Source organism: Wolffia australiana, chromosome 14 (assembly GCF_029677425.1).
Source record: "Wolffia australiana isolate 7733 chromosome 14, ASM2967742v1".
NCBI lineage: Eukaryota > Viridiplantae > Streptophyta > Magnoliopsida > Alismatales > Araceae > Wolffia > Wolffia australiana.
Window position 1 is genome coordinate 2321293 of NC_135848.1, and position 16813 is coordinate 2338105.

At 38.7% G+C, this 16813-nt stretch overlaps 2 protein-coding genes across 7 annotated transcripts; both read left to right on the forward strand.

Moving 5' to 3' along the window:
* The first annotated feature begins 3947 nt into the window (after nt 1–3947).
* LOC144711584 (cytochrome b5-like) lies at nt 3948–8463 on the forward strand. Of its 4 annotated transcripts, none has more exons than XR_013583617.1 (4): nt 3948–4136; nt 4961–5027; nt 5116–5458; nt 6559–8463. XR_013583617.1 is itself a non-coding variant. In XM_078585551.1 (3 exons), exons 1-3 carry the CDS (start codon nt 4050–4052, stop codon nt 5370–5372), a joined length of 411 nt encoding a protein of 136 aa, XP_078441677.1. In that variant the 5' UTR covers nt 3948–4049; the 3' UTR covers nt 5373–5533. The 4 variants fall into 4 exon arrangements, 2 of the variants coding, with proteins under 2 accessions (XP_078441677.1, XP_078441678.1); XR_013583618.1 differs by having other exon boundaries at nt 6577–8463; XM_078585551.1 differs by lacking the exon at nt 6559–8463 and having other exon boundaries at nt 5116–5533.
* Nucleotides 8464–9877: 1414 nt separating this feature from the next.
* Nucleotides 9878–12925, forward strand: LOC144711582 (homeobox prospero protein). 3 transcript variants are annotated; one of them, XR_013583616.1, is made up of 6 exons: nt 9878–10024; nt 10108–10169; nt 11787–11858; nt 11936–12080; nt 12174–12501; nt 12583–12925. XR_013583616.1 is itself a non-coding variant. In XM_078585549.1 (6 exons), exons 3-5 carry the CDS (start codon nt 11824–11826, stop codon nt 12438–12440), a joined length of 447 nt encoding a protein of 148 aa, XP_078441675.1. In that variant the 5' UTR covers nt 9879–10024; nt 10108–10169; nt 11787–11823; the 3' UTR covers nt 12441–12448; nt 12583–12925. The 3 variants fall into 3 exon arrangements, 2 of the variants coding, with proteins under 2 accessions (XP_078441675.1, XP_078441676.1); XM_078585549.1 differs by having other exon boundaries at nt 9879–10024; nt 12174–12448; XM_078585550.1 differs by having other exon boundaries at nt 9983–10001; nt 12174–12448.
* The last annotated feature ends 3888 nt before the right edge of the window (nt 12926–16813 follow it).

The window sequence follows — 16813 nt, forward strand, 5'->3', positions numbered from 1 at the left end:
TGTACTTGGTAATTTTAGTTAGTGATGAGTAAGGCTCCTCTTCATAGGGAAAAGTGATTAAGGATGTAATATTCTTAAAACAGTGATTAGTGTGATGAGATGAGATACATATAAAATCGGGAATGGAGTGAGGGGATAAAGTTTTGAGAAGGAGAGAAGAATAGACCACTGAAATTAATTATAAAATATACAAATCCTAATGTGGGACATGTTCCCCCTTTTCTGATCACACCAGAGGGAGTGAGGTTTTGAGAGGGGAGAAGAATGGAGGCGCCAAAATATGGATGTGCCCTCTACTTACACTTATTATGGAATCTTACATAAGATGTCTTAAAATTTAAGTATATCAACAACAATCCATTGACTTAGTATATGTAATGATTTAGGCCGGTGCATCAATCTAGTCAATAATTTCAATGGTTAATAATATTCATTGGCCAATATTACTAATTAATTGTAACACTTAATAAATTAGTTAATAAAGGATAAATTTAACCCAATCATAGGCTAACTTTCCAGCCCATGGGGTGCCAGCTACACCATGTGCTCTAGAACATACCTAATAGTGATGGAACATTTATCATCATTAATTGTCTTATATATATAATCCTACATCCACAGGACATTCCAAAATGACATGGTATGGTTAACAATCTATCACTTATTTGTCATTCTGGTCAGTATAATGTGAATCATAGACCATTGGATAGCGTATCCTCCAATATATACCCCAACATTGCAAAGGATTAATGCATCTTCTCCCATCTTGTCCCATCTTGTCCGCTTAATCACCTTTTGCAAATAAATGTAGACGGAAATCCATCATACATTCCATATCTCGTTCAAGACTCATTAATGCAATATAATGATTGTAAAATATGTGATGTTTATAAAGAATTCCAGGAACACATTATCCAACTTACTGAATTATGATGAAATCATGAAAAGGAGGTCATTAGTCCTTAACTGTGTGTCTTCATATTCATATATGAAGGATAGTAAAAAATAACTTTAAAATATCTGGATTGAATGGCACTATTTAGCCTCACTCATATGAGTATTATACCAAATTATCAATCAAGTTAATTCAGATAACAGTTGTGTAAGTAATCCTTAGACTTGAGACACCAAAGATGTCCTGTGGATGGATGATTATAATTTGACTATGACATATGAGTTCATCTTCATAAACCATCTCATCTCGAGTGCAACAAGAAGCTCACGAAGATGATTTAGTGGTCAATATGGGATCATGCACCCTTGGTATAATAGGAGAAAGCTCAAGGAAGAAAATATGGTGAAGTCCTTAGGAAATTGATGTAGCCCAGAAGCCCATTTTCTGAGGCCCATTAGCAAGCTGCGGCCCAAGAAGGAAATTCTTCTAGAACTGACAGAATCTGCAGAAATATACCTAGAGCCCCTCCAAATCCTCTGACAGGATTTTCTCTGACAAGATCTTCTGACAGGATTTCCTCTGACAAGATCTTCTGACAGGATTATCTCTGACAAGATCTTCTGACAGGAGTATCTCTGACATGATCTTCTGACTGAATCCTCTGCCAGATTCTTCTTCTGCTAGAATCTCTGCTCTAACTTGTCAGATCTGCATATCTTCTGTTTTGTCCCATCAGGATCTTCTTGAGCCACACAAATATCTCCTGACAGCTTCTACAGGCCCAGGAATCTGCAGGATATCTCTGCTTAGGCCTGACAAGCTGCTTATCCTCTGTTTTAGCTTGTCAGATTTGTTTTTCTCAATGTTTTGACTTGTCTTGTCATGGGTACAGTCATTATGGATGACCCTGCACTTCTTGTGGCCTATATAAGGCCCCCCATGTACCCTGGCTGAGGCATTATTGAAATCTATTGTCTTGTTGAAACTGTTGTTTCTCCCCTGTGAGTGTTCTCTTTGTTAGAGAGTGCTTGTGTGCTTGTGGATTCAAGTACAACCCCTTGTGGACTCAAGGGTTGGAGAAGCTAGTTCTGTGGATTCAGGACTTAGCTACTTCAAGTAGAGCAAGGCTTGTGGACTCAAGTCGTGTTCCTACACCGTTCCTGTGCTAAGGCTGTGTCAGAAATGCAGCTTAATAATGGAGAAGAGTTCTCTGATGATTCCCAAACGCATCAGTATTAACTTAGATGTTCGATTAGGATATGGCCTTTGACCATACCTTAAGTCATCCTACGAGAATCAAGAAAATGAGGGACTCTATATACACAACAACCGATGGTAGAAATGCTTCACGAGTGAATCCATACACTCATTTTGTTTCTCCAGGACTATGAGGGGCAGCTTGGCACCGCACAAGTTGGAAACTCAAATTATCGATTAGGTTCAATAGATCTGTAGTTAATTAATTTATAAGGCCAATAAAGGTCATTTATCAAGTAAAGTTATTAACTAGATTGATCCATACAAGTGGGCATTTGGATGTTAGAAGAAAACTTAAAGTTTAGAAGATGTTACAAAAATTTCATGGTAAGTATAAATAGAGGACTACCTCAACCTAAATTCACCTACACCAGAATTTCTCAGGTGTCTCTCCTACTTTTTACTTATCCCCCTTGATACTCTTCATTCTCGATGCAATCAAAATAACATACCAATGATAGATTGTCAAGATGGGGAGGAGATTCAATATTTTGGAGATCACGTGGTTATATTTATAGGGTGGACATATGAACAACTCACCTTGTCTCACTATAGGAATTGAGAAAACAAGGATTCGATATGTGCATAAGTGATTTGGTCATGCAAGAACTGGTCAGGATTCATCTAAACCAAGGCCCTAGAGCCCAACATCACCTTCATGTACTTCTTCCTATATCTGAGCTGAGTCTACTTTGAATCTCATGATCACAGACTTGTATGTTATAGTCAAAACATAGATGTCATTCACAAAACGTATTTGGTGTCTCATGTCTAAGGATAACTTAAATGATTGTGACTCGAATCAACTTGACTAACGTTCAAGTATAATACCATTTAGGGATTTATATATGGATCAAGCTAGTAAAATCTTCCCCAAAAGACAACCCACAATCTATCCTTAGTGTCTCTAAACTAATGGCCACATAATCAATATTATCAGATAGTGGAATGTGCGTCTTGAGCATCCTTCTAATCTGAATATTTATATCACTTGTTTAGAGACTAGTGATCCTTGTATTAAGACATCATCATAATTCAGTAATGCATTTCATATATTCAAGGACTATATCATAAATATCATAGGATAATTATTACAAACAAAAAATTATTTAAATGAATTGAAACATGACATGGGCGTGCGATTGGCCTACCGGCGACGTAACATCCATTATGTCCTCAATCCAATTTCATCTTGGACCGAATCTGACCATATTGGCTGGTCCATCTTAAAAAGATGACCATCAGTCTGGATTTTGTCTTGTATGACCAGACTTCGATCCAAAAAGCACAACCATAATCCAAAAAGTAAGAATATGAAATATTGCTCCACAAAGGATTTATCAAAGAACCAAAGTTATATCCCAAATAGGATCATAATGTTCAGCCAAACTCAAGGCTAGAGAAAATGGAAGCGAAAACTCAATGCCAGAAAACCCTAGTTACCATCAATAAAAATGAAGTTGATTGTAAAATATCAGGATCAGATAAAATTTTATGCGAGTAAAATATCATGGGAAGAAGATAACCCATAAACAAATTGATGAATATGAGTTGGAAAAGAGATAAGTTGTAAAACATATCAAGATAAAGAGATCAATTCTTTCTAGAAACCAATTTCTTCTAATAAAAATAAAAATATCACTAAAAACCCAATGTAAAAAATGTTGGAGAGAGAGAGAGACTGGTTTATGCGTCTAAACCATTTAATTATATAAATTATAAATATATACATAAATACTTGGAAAAACCCAGAAAATATCTGTATTTTATACGAGTATTTAGGCAGTAGAAGGGAAGAACCATAGTTGAAGGCTTATCGTAGAGAGAAGCGTGGCTTGGGCGCCAAGGCAAGACGAAGCTCGGCGGGAAGGCGAAGATCAAGTTTTAGGCTTGTCTGATGCCGACTCTTGTTAAGCTGGTCTCGCCGGAAGAAGCTGCAGAGCACAGCACGCGGGAAGATTGCTGGATCATCGTAGACGGCAAGGTGAGTGATTCAGTTTTCGCTCTGCTCCTCCCTTTTCTTACCCTTTTTCTTTTTTTTTTATGCTAGTGATGTTTGCTTATGATTTTTCATTATTTTTTGTATGTTTCTGTGAGATTTCCTCTGCATCCCTGTTTTTTTTTTTTTACTGGAGAATTTTTCATGGATTCATGCGTTAATGATGAATTGGGGCTGGTTTTAATTGTGATGTGACCCCATGCTTTAATTTTTCTGCCCTTTCTGGTGAAAGTAAAATGAATTTCTATGTTTTCTACCTCTCTAGGATTTCCAAGAGTGACGAAGATGATTTTTTTTCTGTTGAACTAAGTTCTCAACCACTCTTTCTGATTTTTTACTCTGAAGGGTTTTGCGGGAAATTCGAGGACATCGATAAGTTTCGCTAAATTCCTAAAATTCAGTTAATATTCAATTATAGAATAAGGGCGTCAGGTTCCGTTTTGAAATGATCTCTGATGCTCCAAAACATTTTATTTTGGGATTTCTTTTGCCCAAGCTGCGATGCCTTCGTTTGCGAGTTTTTATTCATGCGTGATTTCTTGACTGCAACCCCTTTTCCTTTGATCAAATCTTTCAACCTTACTTACATAGAATTAATTGATTCAGCATTAAGAATCCTAAGATTCTGGATCAATGCAAACCGCTGCTGATTCTGTTATGCGCGTGCATCTTTATAATTACCCATTTTAGAATCTGAAAATTCTCTTGAAACTATCTAACTAACACAATATTGCCCATGAATCGCCAATAATAATTTTAAGCACATTTGCACCCTCTACTAAATCTGATCATGGATCATCGGTTAACAGGTCTATGATGTCACTGAATACCTTAGTGATCACCCCGGAGGAGACGACATCATTGTCAACGTCGCTGGTGAGATAAACTCATTAATTTTTTACTTTGATCTGTGCTTCCAGTTCAGCCAGTTTCCCTTTTGGAGAATTCTGATTCAAGTTCTCAGGGAAGGACGCGACAGACGAGTTCGAGGATGCCGGTCACAGCAAAACAGCAAGAGAGCTCTTGAAGGGCTTCTGTGTTGGGGAGGTAGACCTTAATTCGACGGCAACTGTGGCGGCCGAGGCCAATTCTTCGTCTTCGGCATTGTCCCAGCTGCTCTTTACGAGGGCGATATCGCCATTGAAGCTCTGGGCTGCCGCCGCAATTGCTGTGGCTGGAGTATCCGTGGCGGCCGGCGTGGTATATTGTCGGAGGAAGTAGATTTTTTGACTGCCTTGGTGATGATGGGAAGCCTGGTCAACGTGCAGCGAGATCGGTCGACGTGCATTGAAGCTCAATTGGCAGTGGTATTGTTTCACTGAGAACTTCTTCAACACCCATCAAAGAGAATTTTTTACAATGACCATGAAGTTTGAAGACCATGCCGCTGATGAAAAATTGTCATCGTCTTCATCGTAAATCTGTTGATGATGAATATATCATTGTCACCATCATCGTCATTTGTTCGAGACAAACATGAATGATGATTGCAATGACAAAATTTATAGATAATGTTCGGGTTGGTGATCTCGACATCTATCAGGAGAATTATGTACTGTGTCTCTGAAGATGATGACAACTTTGTCATCATCATCATCATCATAATCCTCTTGTTGTCATCTCCACAGTATCCTTGACAACGACAATGCAAAAATGTAGGAATGATCATGAGGATGATGATATTATCATTATCTCTCAACCTTACTGTGGTGGGGAGGGGGAGTTCTTGGAAATGAGACTGATCAACGCTCTTTGGTTCAACTGGAGTACAGAGAGACTGGATAAATGGGTTCAGATTTCATGACTAATTGGTGGGGTGATTTTTTTTTTTTGTTTTTTGGTAATTATCAACGGCCAGTGAAGGAGGTCAAATACTGTGGATAACATGGAGATACAGAAACATAATTCTAGGTCATTTCACTGTATATTCTCTTACTTGATGTGAAAGCTCTCACTGACAGAGCTGTGAAAGTCAACCTTCCGAGGAAAAATGATAGAATTGATAAAATCCTACAATCTATAGAGATAACTGTTTAAGCCTATCGATAAAACAAGGAATATTGGATATGTTGAGTGAATTGACAAGATTTATGTGCAAGACCTTGTAAGAGTGGACCACCTAAGTCATGGAACTCACGTATTAAAATATTTGTTCTCTTTAGAGAAAGAGGACAAATATGTGCAAGACCTTCACCCATCGTCGCCTAATGACTGGGGAGTTTTTTTAATAAGAAAACATGAACTCAAAAGAGGCATATGACAGCATCTTTAAGAAAATATAAGAGGAGGCCCGCCTCAACTTTTGTCATAATGTGGGGTTTCTTGTGGCATACTGGTTTAAAAGGGGTTAAAGGGGGCATTTTGGTCATCATCTGTATTCATCTTTTGTTTAAATTACTGGCATCAGGTTGATTATCATTATCAGGGGATCTTATTTGATGGAGCATGCCATCAAAGGTCATCATCGGCGTCATCCGCGCCGCCCGCCATCGACGCCGACGACCGGGTGAAGTTGCTCTGTTATCTTTCTGTTTTCTCGTCTCTCTACCACCCGTGTTTTGTCTTTTCCGTTTCGTCCATCTCGTTTTCATCGTGTCTCGTCGCGTTCAGGACATCGTTCGTCCGTTCGTCGTTTTTGCCATCGAGGGGATGGGTCTCTCTCAAATCCCCCCGGCCATCTAGGGGATGCTTCTCCTCTTTCTTCTTCTTTATTTCCCCATTAATTTCCCTTTCTTATGTGTTTTTCTCCTTTGTTTGGTAATGGGGGAGCCCATCCCCGTCTGGCCCATTAGGGGCCCATCCTTCCCCGCCCCCCATTATAAGGGAAAGGGTAGGCGCCCTAAGGCTTAGACCTGTTTTTTTTCATTGGGACATTTCATCGAACAGAAGGCAGGTCTCCTTCCTCGTTTGAGAAGAACAGAAAGAGAAGGAAGAAGAGGAGAAGAAGAAGAAGGGAAGAGGAAGAAGGAGAGGAAGAGGGAAAAGGGGAAGAAGAGGAACCGCCGCCGTCGCCGTTGGGCCGCCCGCCGGCCGCCGCCGCCGCCGCCGCTTGCCGCTGCCGAAACGCCGCCGCGTCCGGCCCGCCGCGCCGCACCGCCTGTGCCGCGCACGCACGCGCAACCGCCGCTGCCGACCGCGGCAGTCGCCCTGCCGCGCCCGCGCCGCCCGCCCCTTCGCCGTCGCCAGCGGTCGCCGCTCCAAGACGCTTTCGCCGCGCACCTGAGTGCAACACCGTCGGGCCGCTTGAGACATCTCCTACGACCGAGTCCTCTACAACCGACCTTTACGAGAAGCTCTGGCACCTATCGCTGCACGTCGAGCTGCCGTGTCTCCTCCGGCGTCTCCCCACTCCACCCGCTCCGACACGCCATCGACGAAGACGAAGCCCTGCATTACGAGCCACCGTCGACGAGCCACCGTTTAGTTATTCCTTGCAGTATTTCTTTCGTCCCGTCTCCTCCGCGCTCGGGCTAGGTAGGTGAGAGAGAACAAACGAGAGATAACTACGTTAGTGAGTGTTTTACCGGTACGGACGAGTGCGTCTGTTATGTGCGAGCCCAACGGATTGAGTCCGTTCGGCCGTAGACATCTTCGTCGCTCAGACGAGGTTCGAGAGGCCATCGTCGCCATTACTCGGCGACGCGTCCAAGCTAGGAGCTCTGCGCCTCCCTCGAGTCGGAGCCTGCACGTACGACACGTAGGACCCTCATCGTAGTTACATAGCCATTTGGCTCACCGTCGGATGACGACCTCACCGTTATCCGATACCTTATCTTTTATCGACACCGAGCCAGCATACTCGGTGGTGACCGGACGACGTCCCTGACACCGTCTGGCATCATTATTTTTCAAAAAACAAATCACAACATAATTAGTTGCCTTTCTCTCTGCCTTTTGAACTAGCAGAAAAAAATGTTCATCATGTATATGCATCATTTATCTAAATTACTAGCATCAGGTTGGTTGCCATTCTTAGGTGATCTTTTTTATCTAAAAACGAATGATTATATAATCAGTTGTAACTCTCTCTCTACTTTTCAGAAGAGCAAAAATCTTTGGCCATCATCTACATTCATTGTCCGTCTAGATGACTAGCATCAGATTGATCACCATTCACTGGTGATCTTTTATAGAGAACTACATATTAGTTGCAATTCTCCCTCTTCCTTTGTCTAATCACATCAGAATTGTGAAGTTCAGATCAGCCTAAATCTCTGAGCCTGCATCTTCTGGATCTTTAAATTTGTTGGGAGTTCAATTAGAAGATTTTTTATTCAACAAGGTGATGCTAATGACAGATTTATCAGAAGAACAGTTCTTAATTTTAATCAGAAGAACATATCCAGAAAACAATGGAGAAAGAAAGAGAGTCCCACATCTATAATAGATATAGGGACAGAATCCCATCAGAGAGAGAATAAGATGCTAGTAAATCCATCTGATCCCGGGACGCAATCCGCTGACAAGGTCACAAAGTGAACCGATCAGATAGAGTGGAAAGCAACATGTTGTTATCCTCCTCAGTCACCCCGTGATGGTATATAAGCCATTCAGTTATTTCTTCATTTGCACATTGTGAATTGACTTCGTTTCTTCTCCTGCTCGTAAACTCGCCCTTCCGAACCTGATATTGAGAAAAGAGTTGAATAATAAGATAAGCACGTCCGGATCAGTCACTTCGCAGAACGCATTGCTCATCATTAATCTTTACTTTGTATTCCATGATGGAATATAACCCACCTTCATAACCTTCAGATAACCTTCTGGTGGAGATTGCACGATGAACGACACCACGTTTGTGGCCGTTGGAGAAGCAACCGCCGCCGCCCTCTTCTCACCTCCCCCCCCACACGCTTCCCACTTTCTTCTTTCCCTCTATGGATCTATAAGATCCCAAAACTTTCATTGTTTTCGATGGCGATTTGAATTTGAAGAAAAGTTTACTTGGAGAAATCTCGCCCCTTGGTTTCTCCTCAGCCGCCGCCGCCGCCGCCGCGGAGGGGACGTCCTCCCACTACTGTCTCCCTTCAATCAACCAGCCATGCATCGTTCGAAAGTTCCTTTTTTTTCCCTTTCTCTTTCTCTTCCTACACCATTCTGTCTCTCAATCTTCTCCCTTTATTGTTCGCTCTCTCCCTTTCATGTTCTCCCTCTCTCTTCTCTTTCGTATTCTAAATCTCTTGCTATCAGGCTCTCTTCGTCTCTCGCTAGTCTCTCCTTGGTCTATCCACCCTGTTCAGTGATAAGTCAACAGTCAACTCAACGACAAGTCAACAATCAACCGTCATCCAAAATCTCCATTTACGGACTCTTGCAACCCGTCGACACTAGACTGTTAACCCGCGTCCGCAAGGCCGTCCTGCATCACCTTCGGAATACGCTCGTAAACTTGCCCCTTCTGCACCAAAGCGCTCCTAAAGTCGCGCCTTTGGAATCTCTGGAAAGGCAAGCGGGTTTTGATGAAGGTTATGAAGGTTACTAAGTAAAGGTATCTATAACTTCCCCACATGACGAGTAGCTAGATGGGGAAGTATATGATAAGTATACTTATCATATGCTTTCCGAAAGTTGGAAAAAAATCCATGATTTAATATGCATTATCAACCTCATGAGGCACCCTTTGATTTATTTACTTATCATATATTTCCCTAAAGTTGGAAAAAAGTCTATGATTTAATATGCATTATCAACCTTATGAGACACCCTTTGATTTATTTCTTCCATCCTGATAAAATCTATAATCGATAAATTTTTAATGTGGGCTCACATAGATGACTGGAAGGTAACCGAACCAGATAAAAATTTTGACTTTGAGGAAACCGCGCAACGAGAAACGAAATTTGATCTTGGGTCTGCAACAAATCTCTATTTTGGTAGAATTTATGCCGATTTAGAGAAATTATTTCTCAATTATCCCTCATTGAACCGGTGTGATTGATGGGTTCTTACTTCTTAGGCGGGACAAAGAAGTGATCGCAGGTCGAAGAACTGTACTGCTGGATCATCGCGAAAGCCGAGGTGAAAAGCTTAGTTTTTTCGCTGGTTTCAGGGTTTTGATTTCTGGGTTTAACTTTAACATCGTTTTTTGAAGTTTTTCAAACGGAGGGTAGGGTGCAATTGATATGCCGTTCTGGGCCTCTTCCCTCGCTCGCGGATTGGCTTCTATTTTTATGATTTGGAAACTATGGAAGGCGTTATCGTCGATTAAGAAAGAGATTTATATCGTATTTTTTATGCAACGAGGCACCGTGAATTTTTTGCATCACCAGTATTCACGGATTTCCGTCGTCAACTCCAGGAATTTTTTTTAGGTCCTACGATTGAACTCATCAAAATCTTTATTCTTATTTTTGGATCTAAAGAGTCTTGAACTAGCCCATTCTTCTAGAGATTTCCGTCTTCTGATCTGGGATTTTTTTAGTCCGACGATTGAACTCACCAAAATGAGTTCAATTAGAGGCTTAAATTTGTGACTTGTGATTTATATTCTCGGATTGGCTTCAATTTCAAATGATTTGGAAACTATTGAAGGCGTAATTGTCGATTAAGAACTAGATTTTTTATCTTTTTTTGGATCTGCAGGGGTACTCTGATTTTTCGGTTTGAACTAATCCATACTCACATTTATAGAATTCCGTCTTCTTATCTGGGATGTTTTTAAGTGCGATGATCAAACTCAATGGAAATCAACGGTTCTTGCCCTTCTGTATTCATCCGGAATGGATTAGCTAGAAATTCGAGTTTATTAGTAGCTGATATGATCCGTCAGTGGGTCCGGAAACTTTACTGATTGAATTCATTTGTTGAAATCACGACTACAAGCAAGATTCGATCACGTTCCGACAAGGGGACATCATTAGCTTAGTCTAATCATTGGGAACTTGAATTTTCATGATTAAATTAAATTGCTGGACTTCTTGAGGTATTTCTTAAGCTCACTAGAGGGATTTGAAGGAGATTTTGAAAGAGAGAGGAATCCAACTGTGGCGAGGGTGAACAGCCATTATCCCTCTCTTATCCGACCCTCGTCGCCAAGTTCATAGATTAGCGGAGTTGAATGGTTTCGTGGGCTGTCACTCTTGGGAATGTCAATTTGCTGTATTTTCTATTTGATTTCTCTCTTTGGAAGCTTCCCTCGGCGTTTGCTTAGCCTCTTTGTTAGATAGCATTCTTCTTATCTCATTCACATCCATTTGTGCTTTATTTGCGTACCATCTTATCATCAGTCATATTTCTCTAGATTCTTAGATGTTATTGTAATTTCTCTCATCCGCTTGTCAGAAGTGATTCCTCAAAATACTCTTTCTGATTCAAAGTTCCAGAAACAGGAAATTGAGTTTTTTACATTGATCTGCCTCCTGGATACAAATCAATTTCATTCCCTTCAATTTCTCAAGATTCATTAACCTTCACTGATCTAGACCTCATGCGTAGTAGCGATGTCTGTTTCTGTTTATCAAGAGATTGCATTATGATGCATCTTCTGTTCTTCCCTATCTCTTTCTCATATCATGGAACTTCTATTGAATATTATCTGTTATAGAGAGGGTGGCTGGTCCCTCATTTCATTCACTTCTGCAATTGTTACTTCCATGCCACCTATCTGAATTTCACCATTAAAACTGATTTTCTCAGGTTTCAAAAGGACCACAAACCGGCCACGGGGGGAATAATGAACAAGCTTCAGAAAAGTCAGAAACTGTTGGCGTGAGAATCCTAAATTTCTTCATTTTTTTTCTTGATTTCACCTAGTTTTTGAGATTAGATGTTTCCTTTGATATCAGTAAAATTGGTCTGGGGAAGGAGGATTACTACTTCTGGAAGCAAATTGGGAAGGCTCTCATCTGCACTTACACCGTCTTCGGACTGGCCTGGCTCTGGAATGAGACTTCTCCCTTGGGGTGGTTCACACTCAAGCCGAGACCAAAAGTGACAAATCTTTGAATTTGTTTCAATTTTTTACTTCCTGAGTTTGTTTTAAATATGAAGATTGTCATTAAATATAGGTTCTTTCCTCTTTAGGAAGAGAAAGAAATGGCTCATCTCTATGAGAGGCGGCAATTTCCTTATCCTGGGGATGCGGAAGCAATGGAGGAGTTCATACGCAGTGGAGGTGCATTGGGCACAACCATTGGTCCCAAGGGACTCTCAGACTTTGACAAAGACTCTGACAATTTCCAAAAGCAGCTCCAATCAAAGAAGTTTGATCAAGAGGCGCAGAAACTGTGGCTGAGGATGAGGAATGAGGTTATTGCTGAGCTCCAGGATAAGGGCTTCGATGTTGAGTGACTTATTAGGTACCTATTGAGTTGATTTACTCTGCTGATAGTGTTCTATTGTATTTGAAGATGTAAGTCACGATAATTTGGTAATCCTACTATCCAAAATGTTTTTCATGACGTATCTAGAATGTTCTCTTCATGTTTTGCAGTTCATTTATTTATGTTTATGTTTGGGCCGATGGATCTCGATGCTATGAATCGCCGTGGATGAGGAATGAGGTCAGTGCAGAACTCCACGACAAGGGCTTCGATGTAGAGTGAGTTAGTAGGTACCTATTTGGTTAATTTAATCAACCTACAGTTTTCTCGAGTATTTGAATCTGCCAGTCACGTTTAATAATAAATCATAAATTTAACATGTTTTTTTAACTGGTATCTAGAGTCTCTGGGAAGGAATCTTCTAAGCCTTTTTCCAGTTTACTATTGTATATTTCTTTAAAAAACCAATTGTATGTTTCTAGTCGACGTGAAAAATCAACTCTTTGAATTGCTGATGATGAAGAATAAGGTTCTTTCTGAATGCCATGGTAAGGGAATCCTTGTTGAGCGAGTTTGTAGTCGCCTACTCAATGTACAACTTTGAATTTAAATTTTTATACCGAGATTCATAATAATGACAAAAGTAGAATTGCGTTTTGCTCTATTTTTTAATCATTCGGAAGTTTTTGAATCTTTGTTGCACTTTCCTGTTGTATGTTTATATTTGAAACAATAAAAACCGATGTTGTGAATCTTTGTTGCACTTTCCTACTGTGTGTTTATATTTGAAGCAGTACAAACCGATGCTATTAATGAATGTGATTTATTATCTTATTCAATTAGTAAATATTTGAATCACTTCCATTTGACGCACCGTGATCCAAAATGATTGTTTTGGCATAAGTTATTGAGGTCCATTGTGCATACTATCTTACATAAATAGTTGCAGTGAAATCCTTTATGGATGGTCTGGTTAATAGCAGGAGGCCTGGAACATTCAAATAGTTATCCTTTTTTGTTATTTTTGTTTTCTTTTTTCTAGAGTAACTACTGTGCGTTAGTCTCTAATAGTCTAAGACATTACTCTTGATATTAAAAAAGTATGATCATGCTTCCCTATTCTTAAGTGGTGCATAAAGATTTGAGTTCAATTCTTCTGCAATCAATGGTCCAACAAAGTTTATTATCAATTTTTGAAGAATTGGAACTTTTTTGTCTAAAATAATAGCATTAAATATTTTTCGAGGGTGCCCTGCACATTCTGACAACAATTTGATGTTCTCATTGAATATACTTACTGGGATCTTTCCAAGAGGAGCAAGTTAATATCCTTTGTTAATGTTATTAAAACAAGTTAATAATCTCTCCAAGAGGACTAGTTTGATTCTTCTCTGTAAAGGCATAAGTTTACTTTCCCTTTATACATAGCATGCTTATTGCGAGCATTACTTAATTCATATCTGAGGATATATTGTCTTGTAAGTGTAGTGTAGGCAAAATTGATTTCTGTTAGTATGCATCCTTGTTACTAACTCATGGTATCTCATTGATTTACTCTGTGGCGATTTATTATAATCTCACTAACTAATGGTATCTCATTGATTTACTCTGTGACGATTTATTATAATCTCACTTACTCATTTTACTTGTCCAATAATTCCACAACAAAATTAATTTTAAAATAAATTTGAATATAATTTGGAAATGAGTTTTCGTCTTGAGATGAAATGAATGTTTTCCAACTAGATGAAGTATGCTAAGGAAATAAAGAAGGGCAACATATCACCCATTTTTATGTCAAAAATACTTGTTCATTCCAGACACAACCTAAGATGGGTAACAAAATGTGCATCTATGATGAAATGTTGTGAGACATACAGCAGCAAATGAGCCTAGAAATGAATGAAATATGACTCTTGTGACAATATAATGTCCATGAAATGCATTTAATTTTGAAAGTACGAGGATATTCTTATTATACTTGTAGTCATTACAGAAGCAAAAAGAAAGGTTTTAATTATAATGACAACTGATCGATCTCAAATATTTGTTACACCTACAATAAACTCCACGGTATGGTTATGAAAAAGATAATTAATCCCACTCCAGAAAACAACCTTGTTTAATTCTCACATCTGTTTTTTATTAGATCATAAAAACATCTCTTCTTGAAGTTGGAATACTGAGGAAGAATAAACAACTCATGAATTGGCATTAACTTGATCATTCCACTGGTCAAATGCCAATCAAAGTCTTGCGAACACAAACCTACCACAGGGAAATATAATCCTCTCTCGTTTATACTAAAAAAGGATATTATAATTACTTATATTTAAAATTACAGTAATTATACCCCAGTTTTGGGCAGCCAACTAACCACAGTAAAAACATAATAAATGGACAACAGTTTTGAGACTGTTTCTTGGACAAAAAGTTATATTAAGGTTTATACTTATATTAACGAATAAATTTGGGTGAGATTTACTCTTAAAAAGCACAAATTTCTAAAATAGATAAATATAATAAAAATTACAATCCCAACCCGTTGTGGAGCTATACTGACACGTTTAGACCTATTCATAATGGATAAATGTCCCATACTTAAATGTGATTATAATTTAGTTGTCCTAAAAAAATTAGAAGCAGTTATCTATCAGCTTGGTTTCATCCCAACCAAGTAAGAAAGTAGTTCATGCCCATGAGTTCAATTTGCTTGTCTTCTCTTCTCTTCCCACGTGAAAGTAAGGTCACAAACAAAATCACTTAGATTTTCTAAAAAATAGGGGAAAGAGATGGAAAGAGTTGAAAAAAGATGCAACTTTTACTAGTCAAAAAATAAATAAACAAAGGCTCTAAATGTTATCCACACGGTGAATAAGAAGGCTTGTAATGGTGGATATTATCACCAAACTTCATTGACTTGTAACATTCAGACTCAGATGAATTGAATTTGTAATATTCAGATGAAGATGAACTGACTTCTTTTGTTGTACTCCTAATGTCATTGCTCTTAAACTCTCCTCTGCTTATTGAAAATGCATAAGAGCAAGAGCAACAAAGGCCCGAGGAAAAGGCACAAATAAATGTTATCTTCAAGATAAAAATCCTAACCCCTTCAAGTGTGCTTCAAGATTGATCCCTCTTAGATAACTCTTTTTATGATTTATATGATGGGCAACCACCCCACTGCAGTTCGAAGAGGACTCACTTTAATTTAATGTAATGTTCTTTAATAGAACTAGGATATATATTATGTACGAAACTTGTGGTTTTTAATGAATCCAATGTTTTAGTGGAATCAAGAATACAGAATATAAACCTGAAAAGAATATTCCTAACATGACTAGGAGAAAAGTGAAATTATAAAAAGTACACTAATACCATGAGCTAAATTACTTAATAATTAGTTCAGAGTCTGTTGTTGTATTAAGACAAAATTATTTTATTTCCTGAAATTTTCTATTTAATGTCAGATTACTGCATTTTATTTGGAAACAAAAAAATACTATAGCAAAGTTTATAATCTTATTTTGTTATTTCGTCGTAGTATTTGACGTGCCTAAGAAAACACAGACTCAAGGAAAGTAGCAAAACTAGAAAATAATATGGTATAAACGTGGACTAAAAAGTAGATATCGAAAAAAAAAATTAGTCCAAAATTCATTAAGCAAAATGATTTCCAGAAATTTTAAATGATTTCCAGAAACCTTCAATTTGGGATAAAGAGATTATAACACTGTAAAACTCAAGGAGAACAGTGAAACTATTAAAAATAAAAAATGATTAATATGATATCAGCAAGTATGTTCGTTGAATTATAAATACAAATATGGAGAGATCAGATGAATGCGTACTCTCTAGGGATAAGGACACTCCTTGAGAGAGAAAGAGCAAAGGGAGGGAGAGAGAGAGAGAGAGAGAGAGAGAGAGAGAGAGAGAGAGAGAGAGAGTTACGTCCAGCAGATGGGCGAGTGAAAAATAAAAAGAAATATACCATGCTGATTCAATAATATATCTACAATATTATATATGTATTAGACTGTAAGAGAGATAAGGGCGATCCTAGGGAGAGAAAATTACCACCTTGAGAAGAGAGAGAGGCCAAATAATGACAAGATGCTACGTTTGTTGAATTATTATTTATGGAGAGAGAGGGAGAACAAATAGTGACAAGGATACTACGTGCAATGAATCAGGGATAAGTCTCTCTCAAGGATAAGGACGACCCTTGACTCCTTGACGAAGAAACTTGCAAAATTCTAGAATTGAAATTTATAGAGAGAGAGAGAGCTCCAATCTGATACGGACAAACATACTAAATTCCTTGTATTTTTACATATAACCCTTGGATTGCATTAGCAAGAGAGATATATTCAGTCAGATACTGACAAAGATGCTATA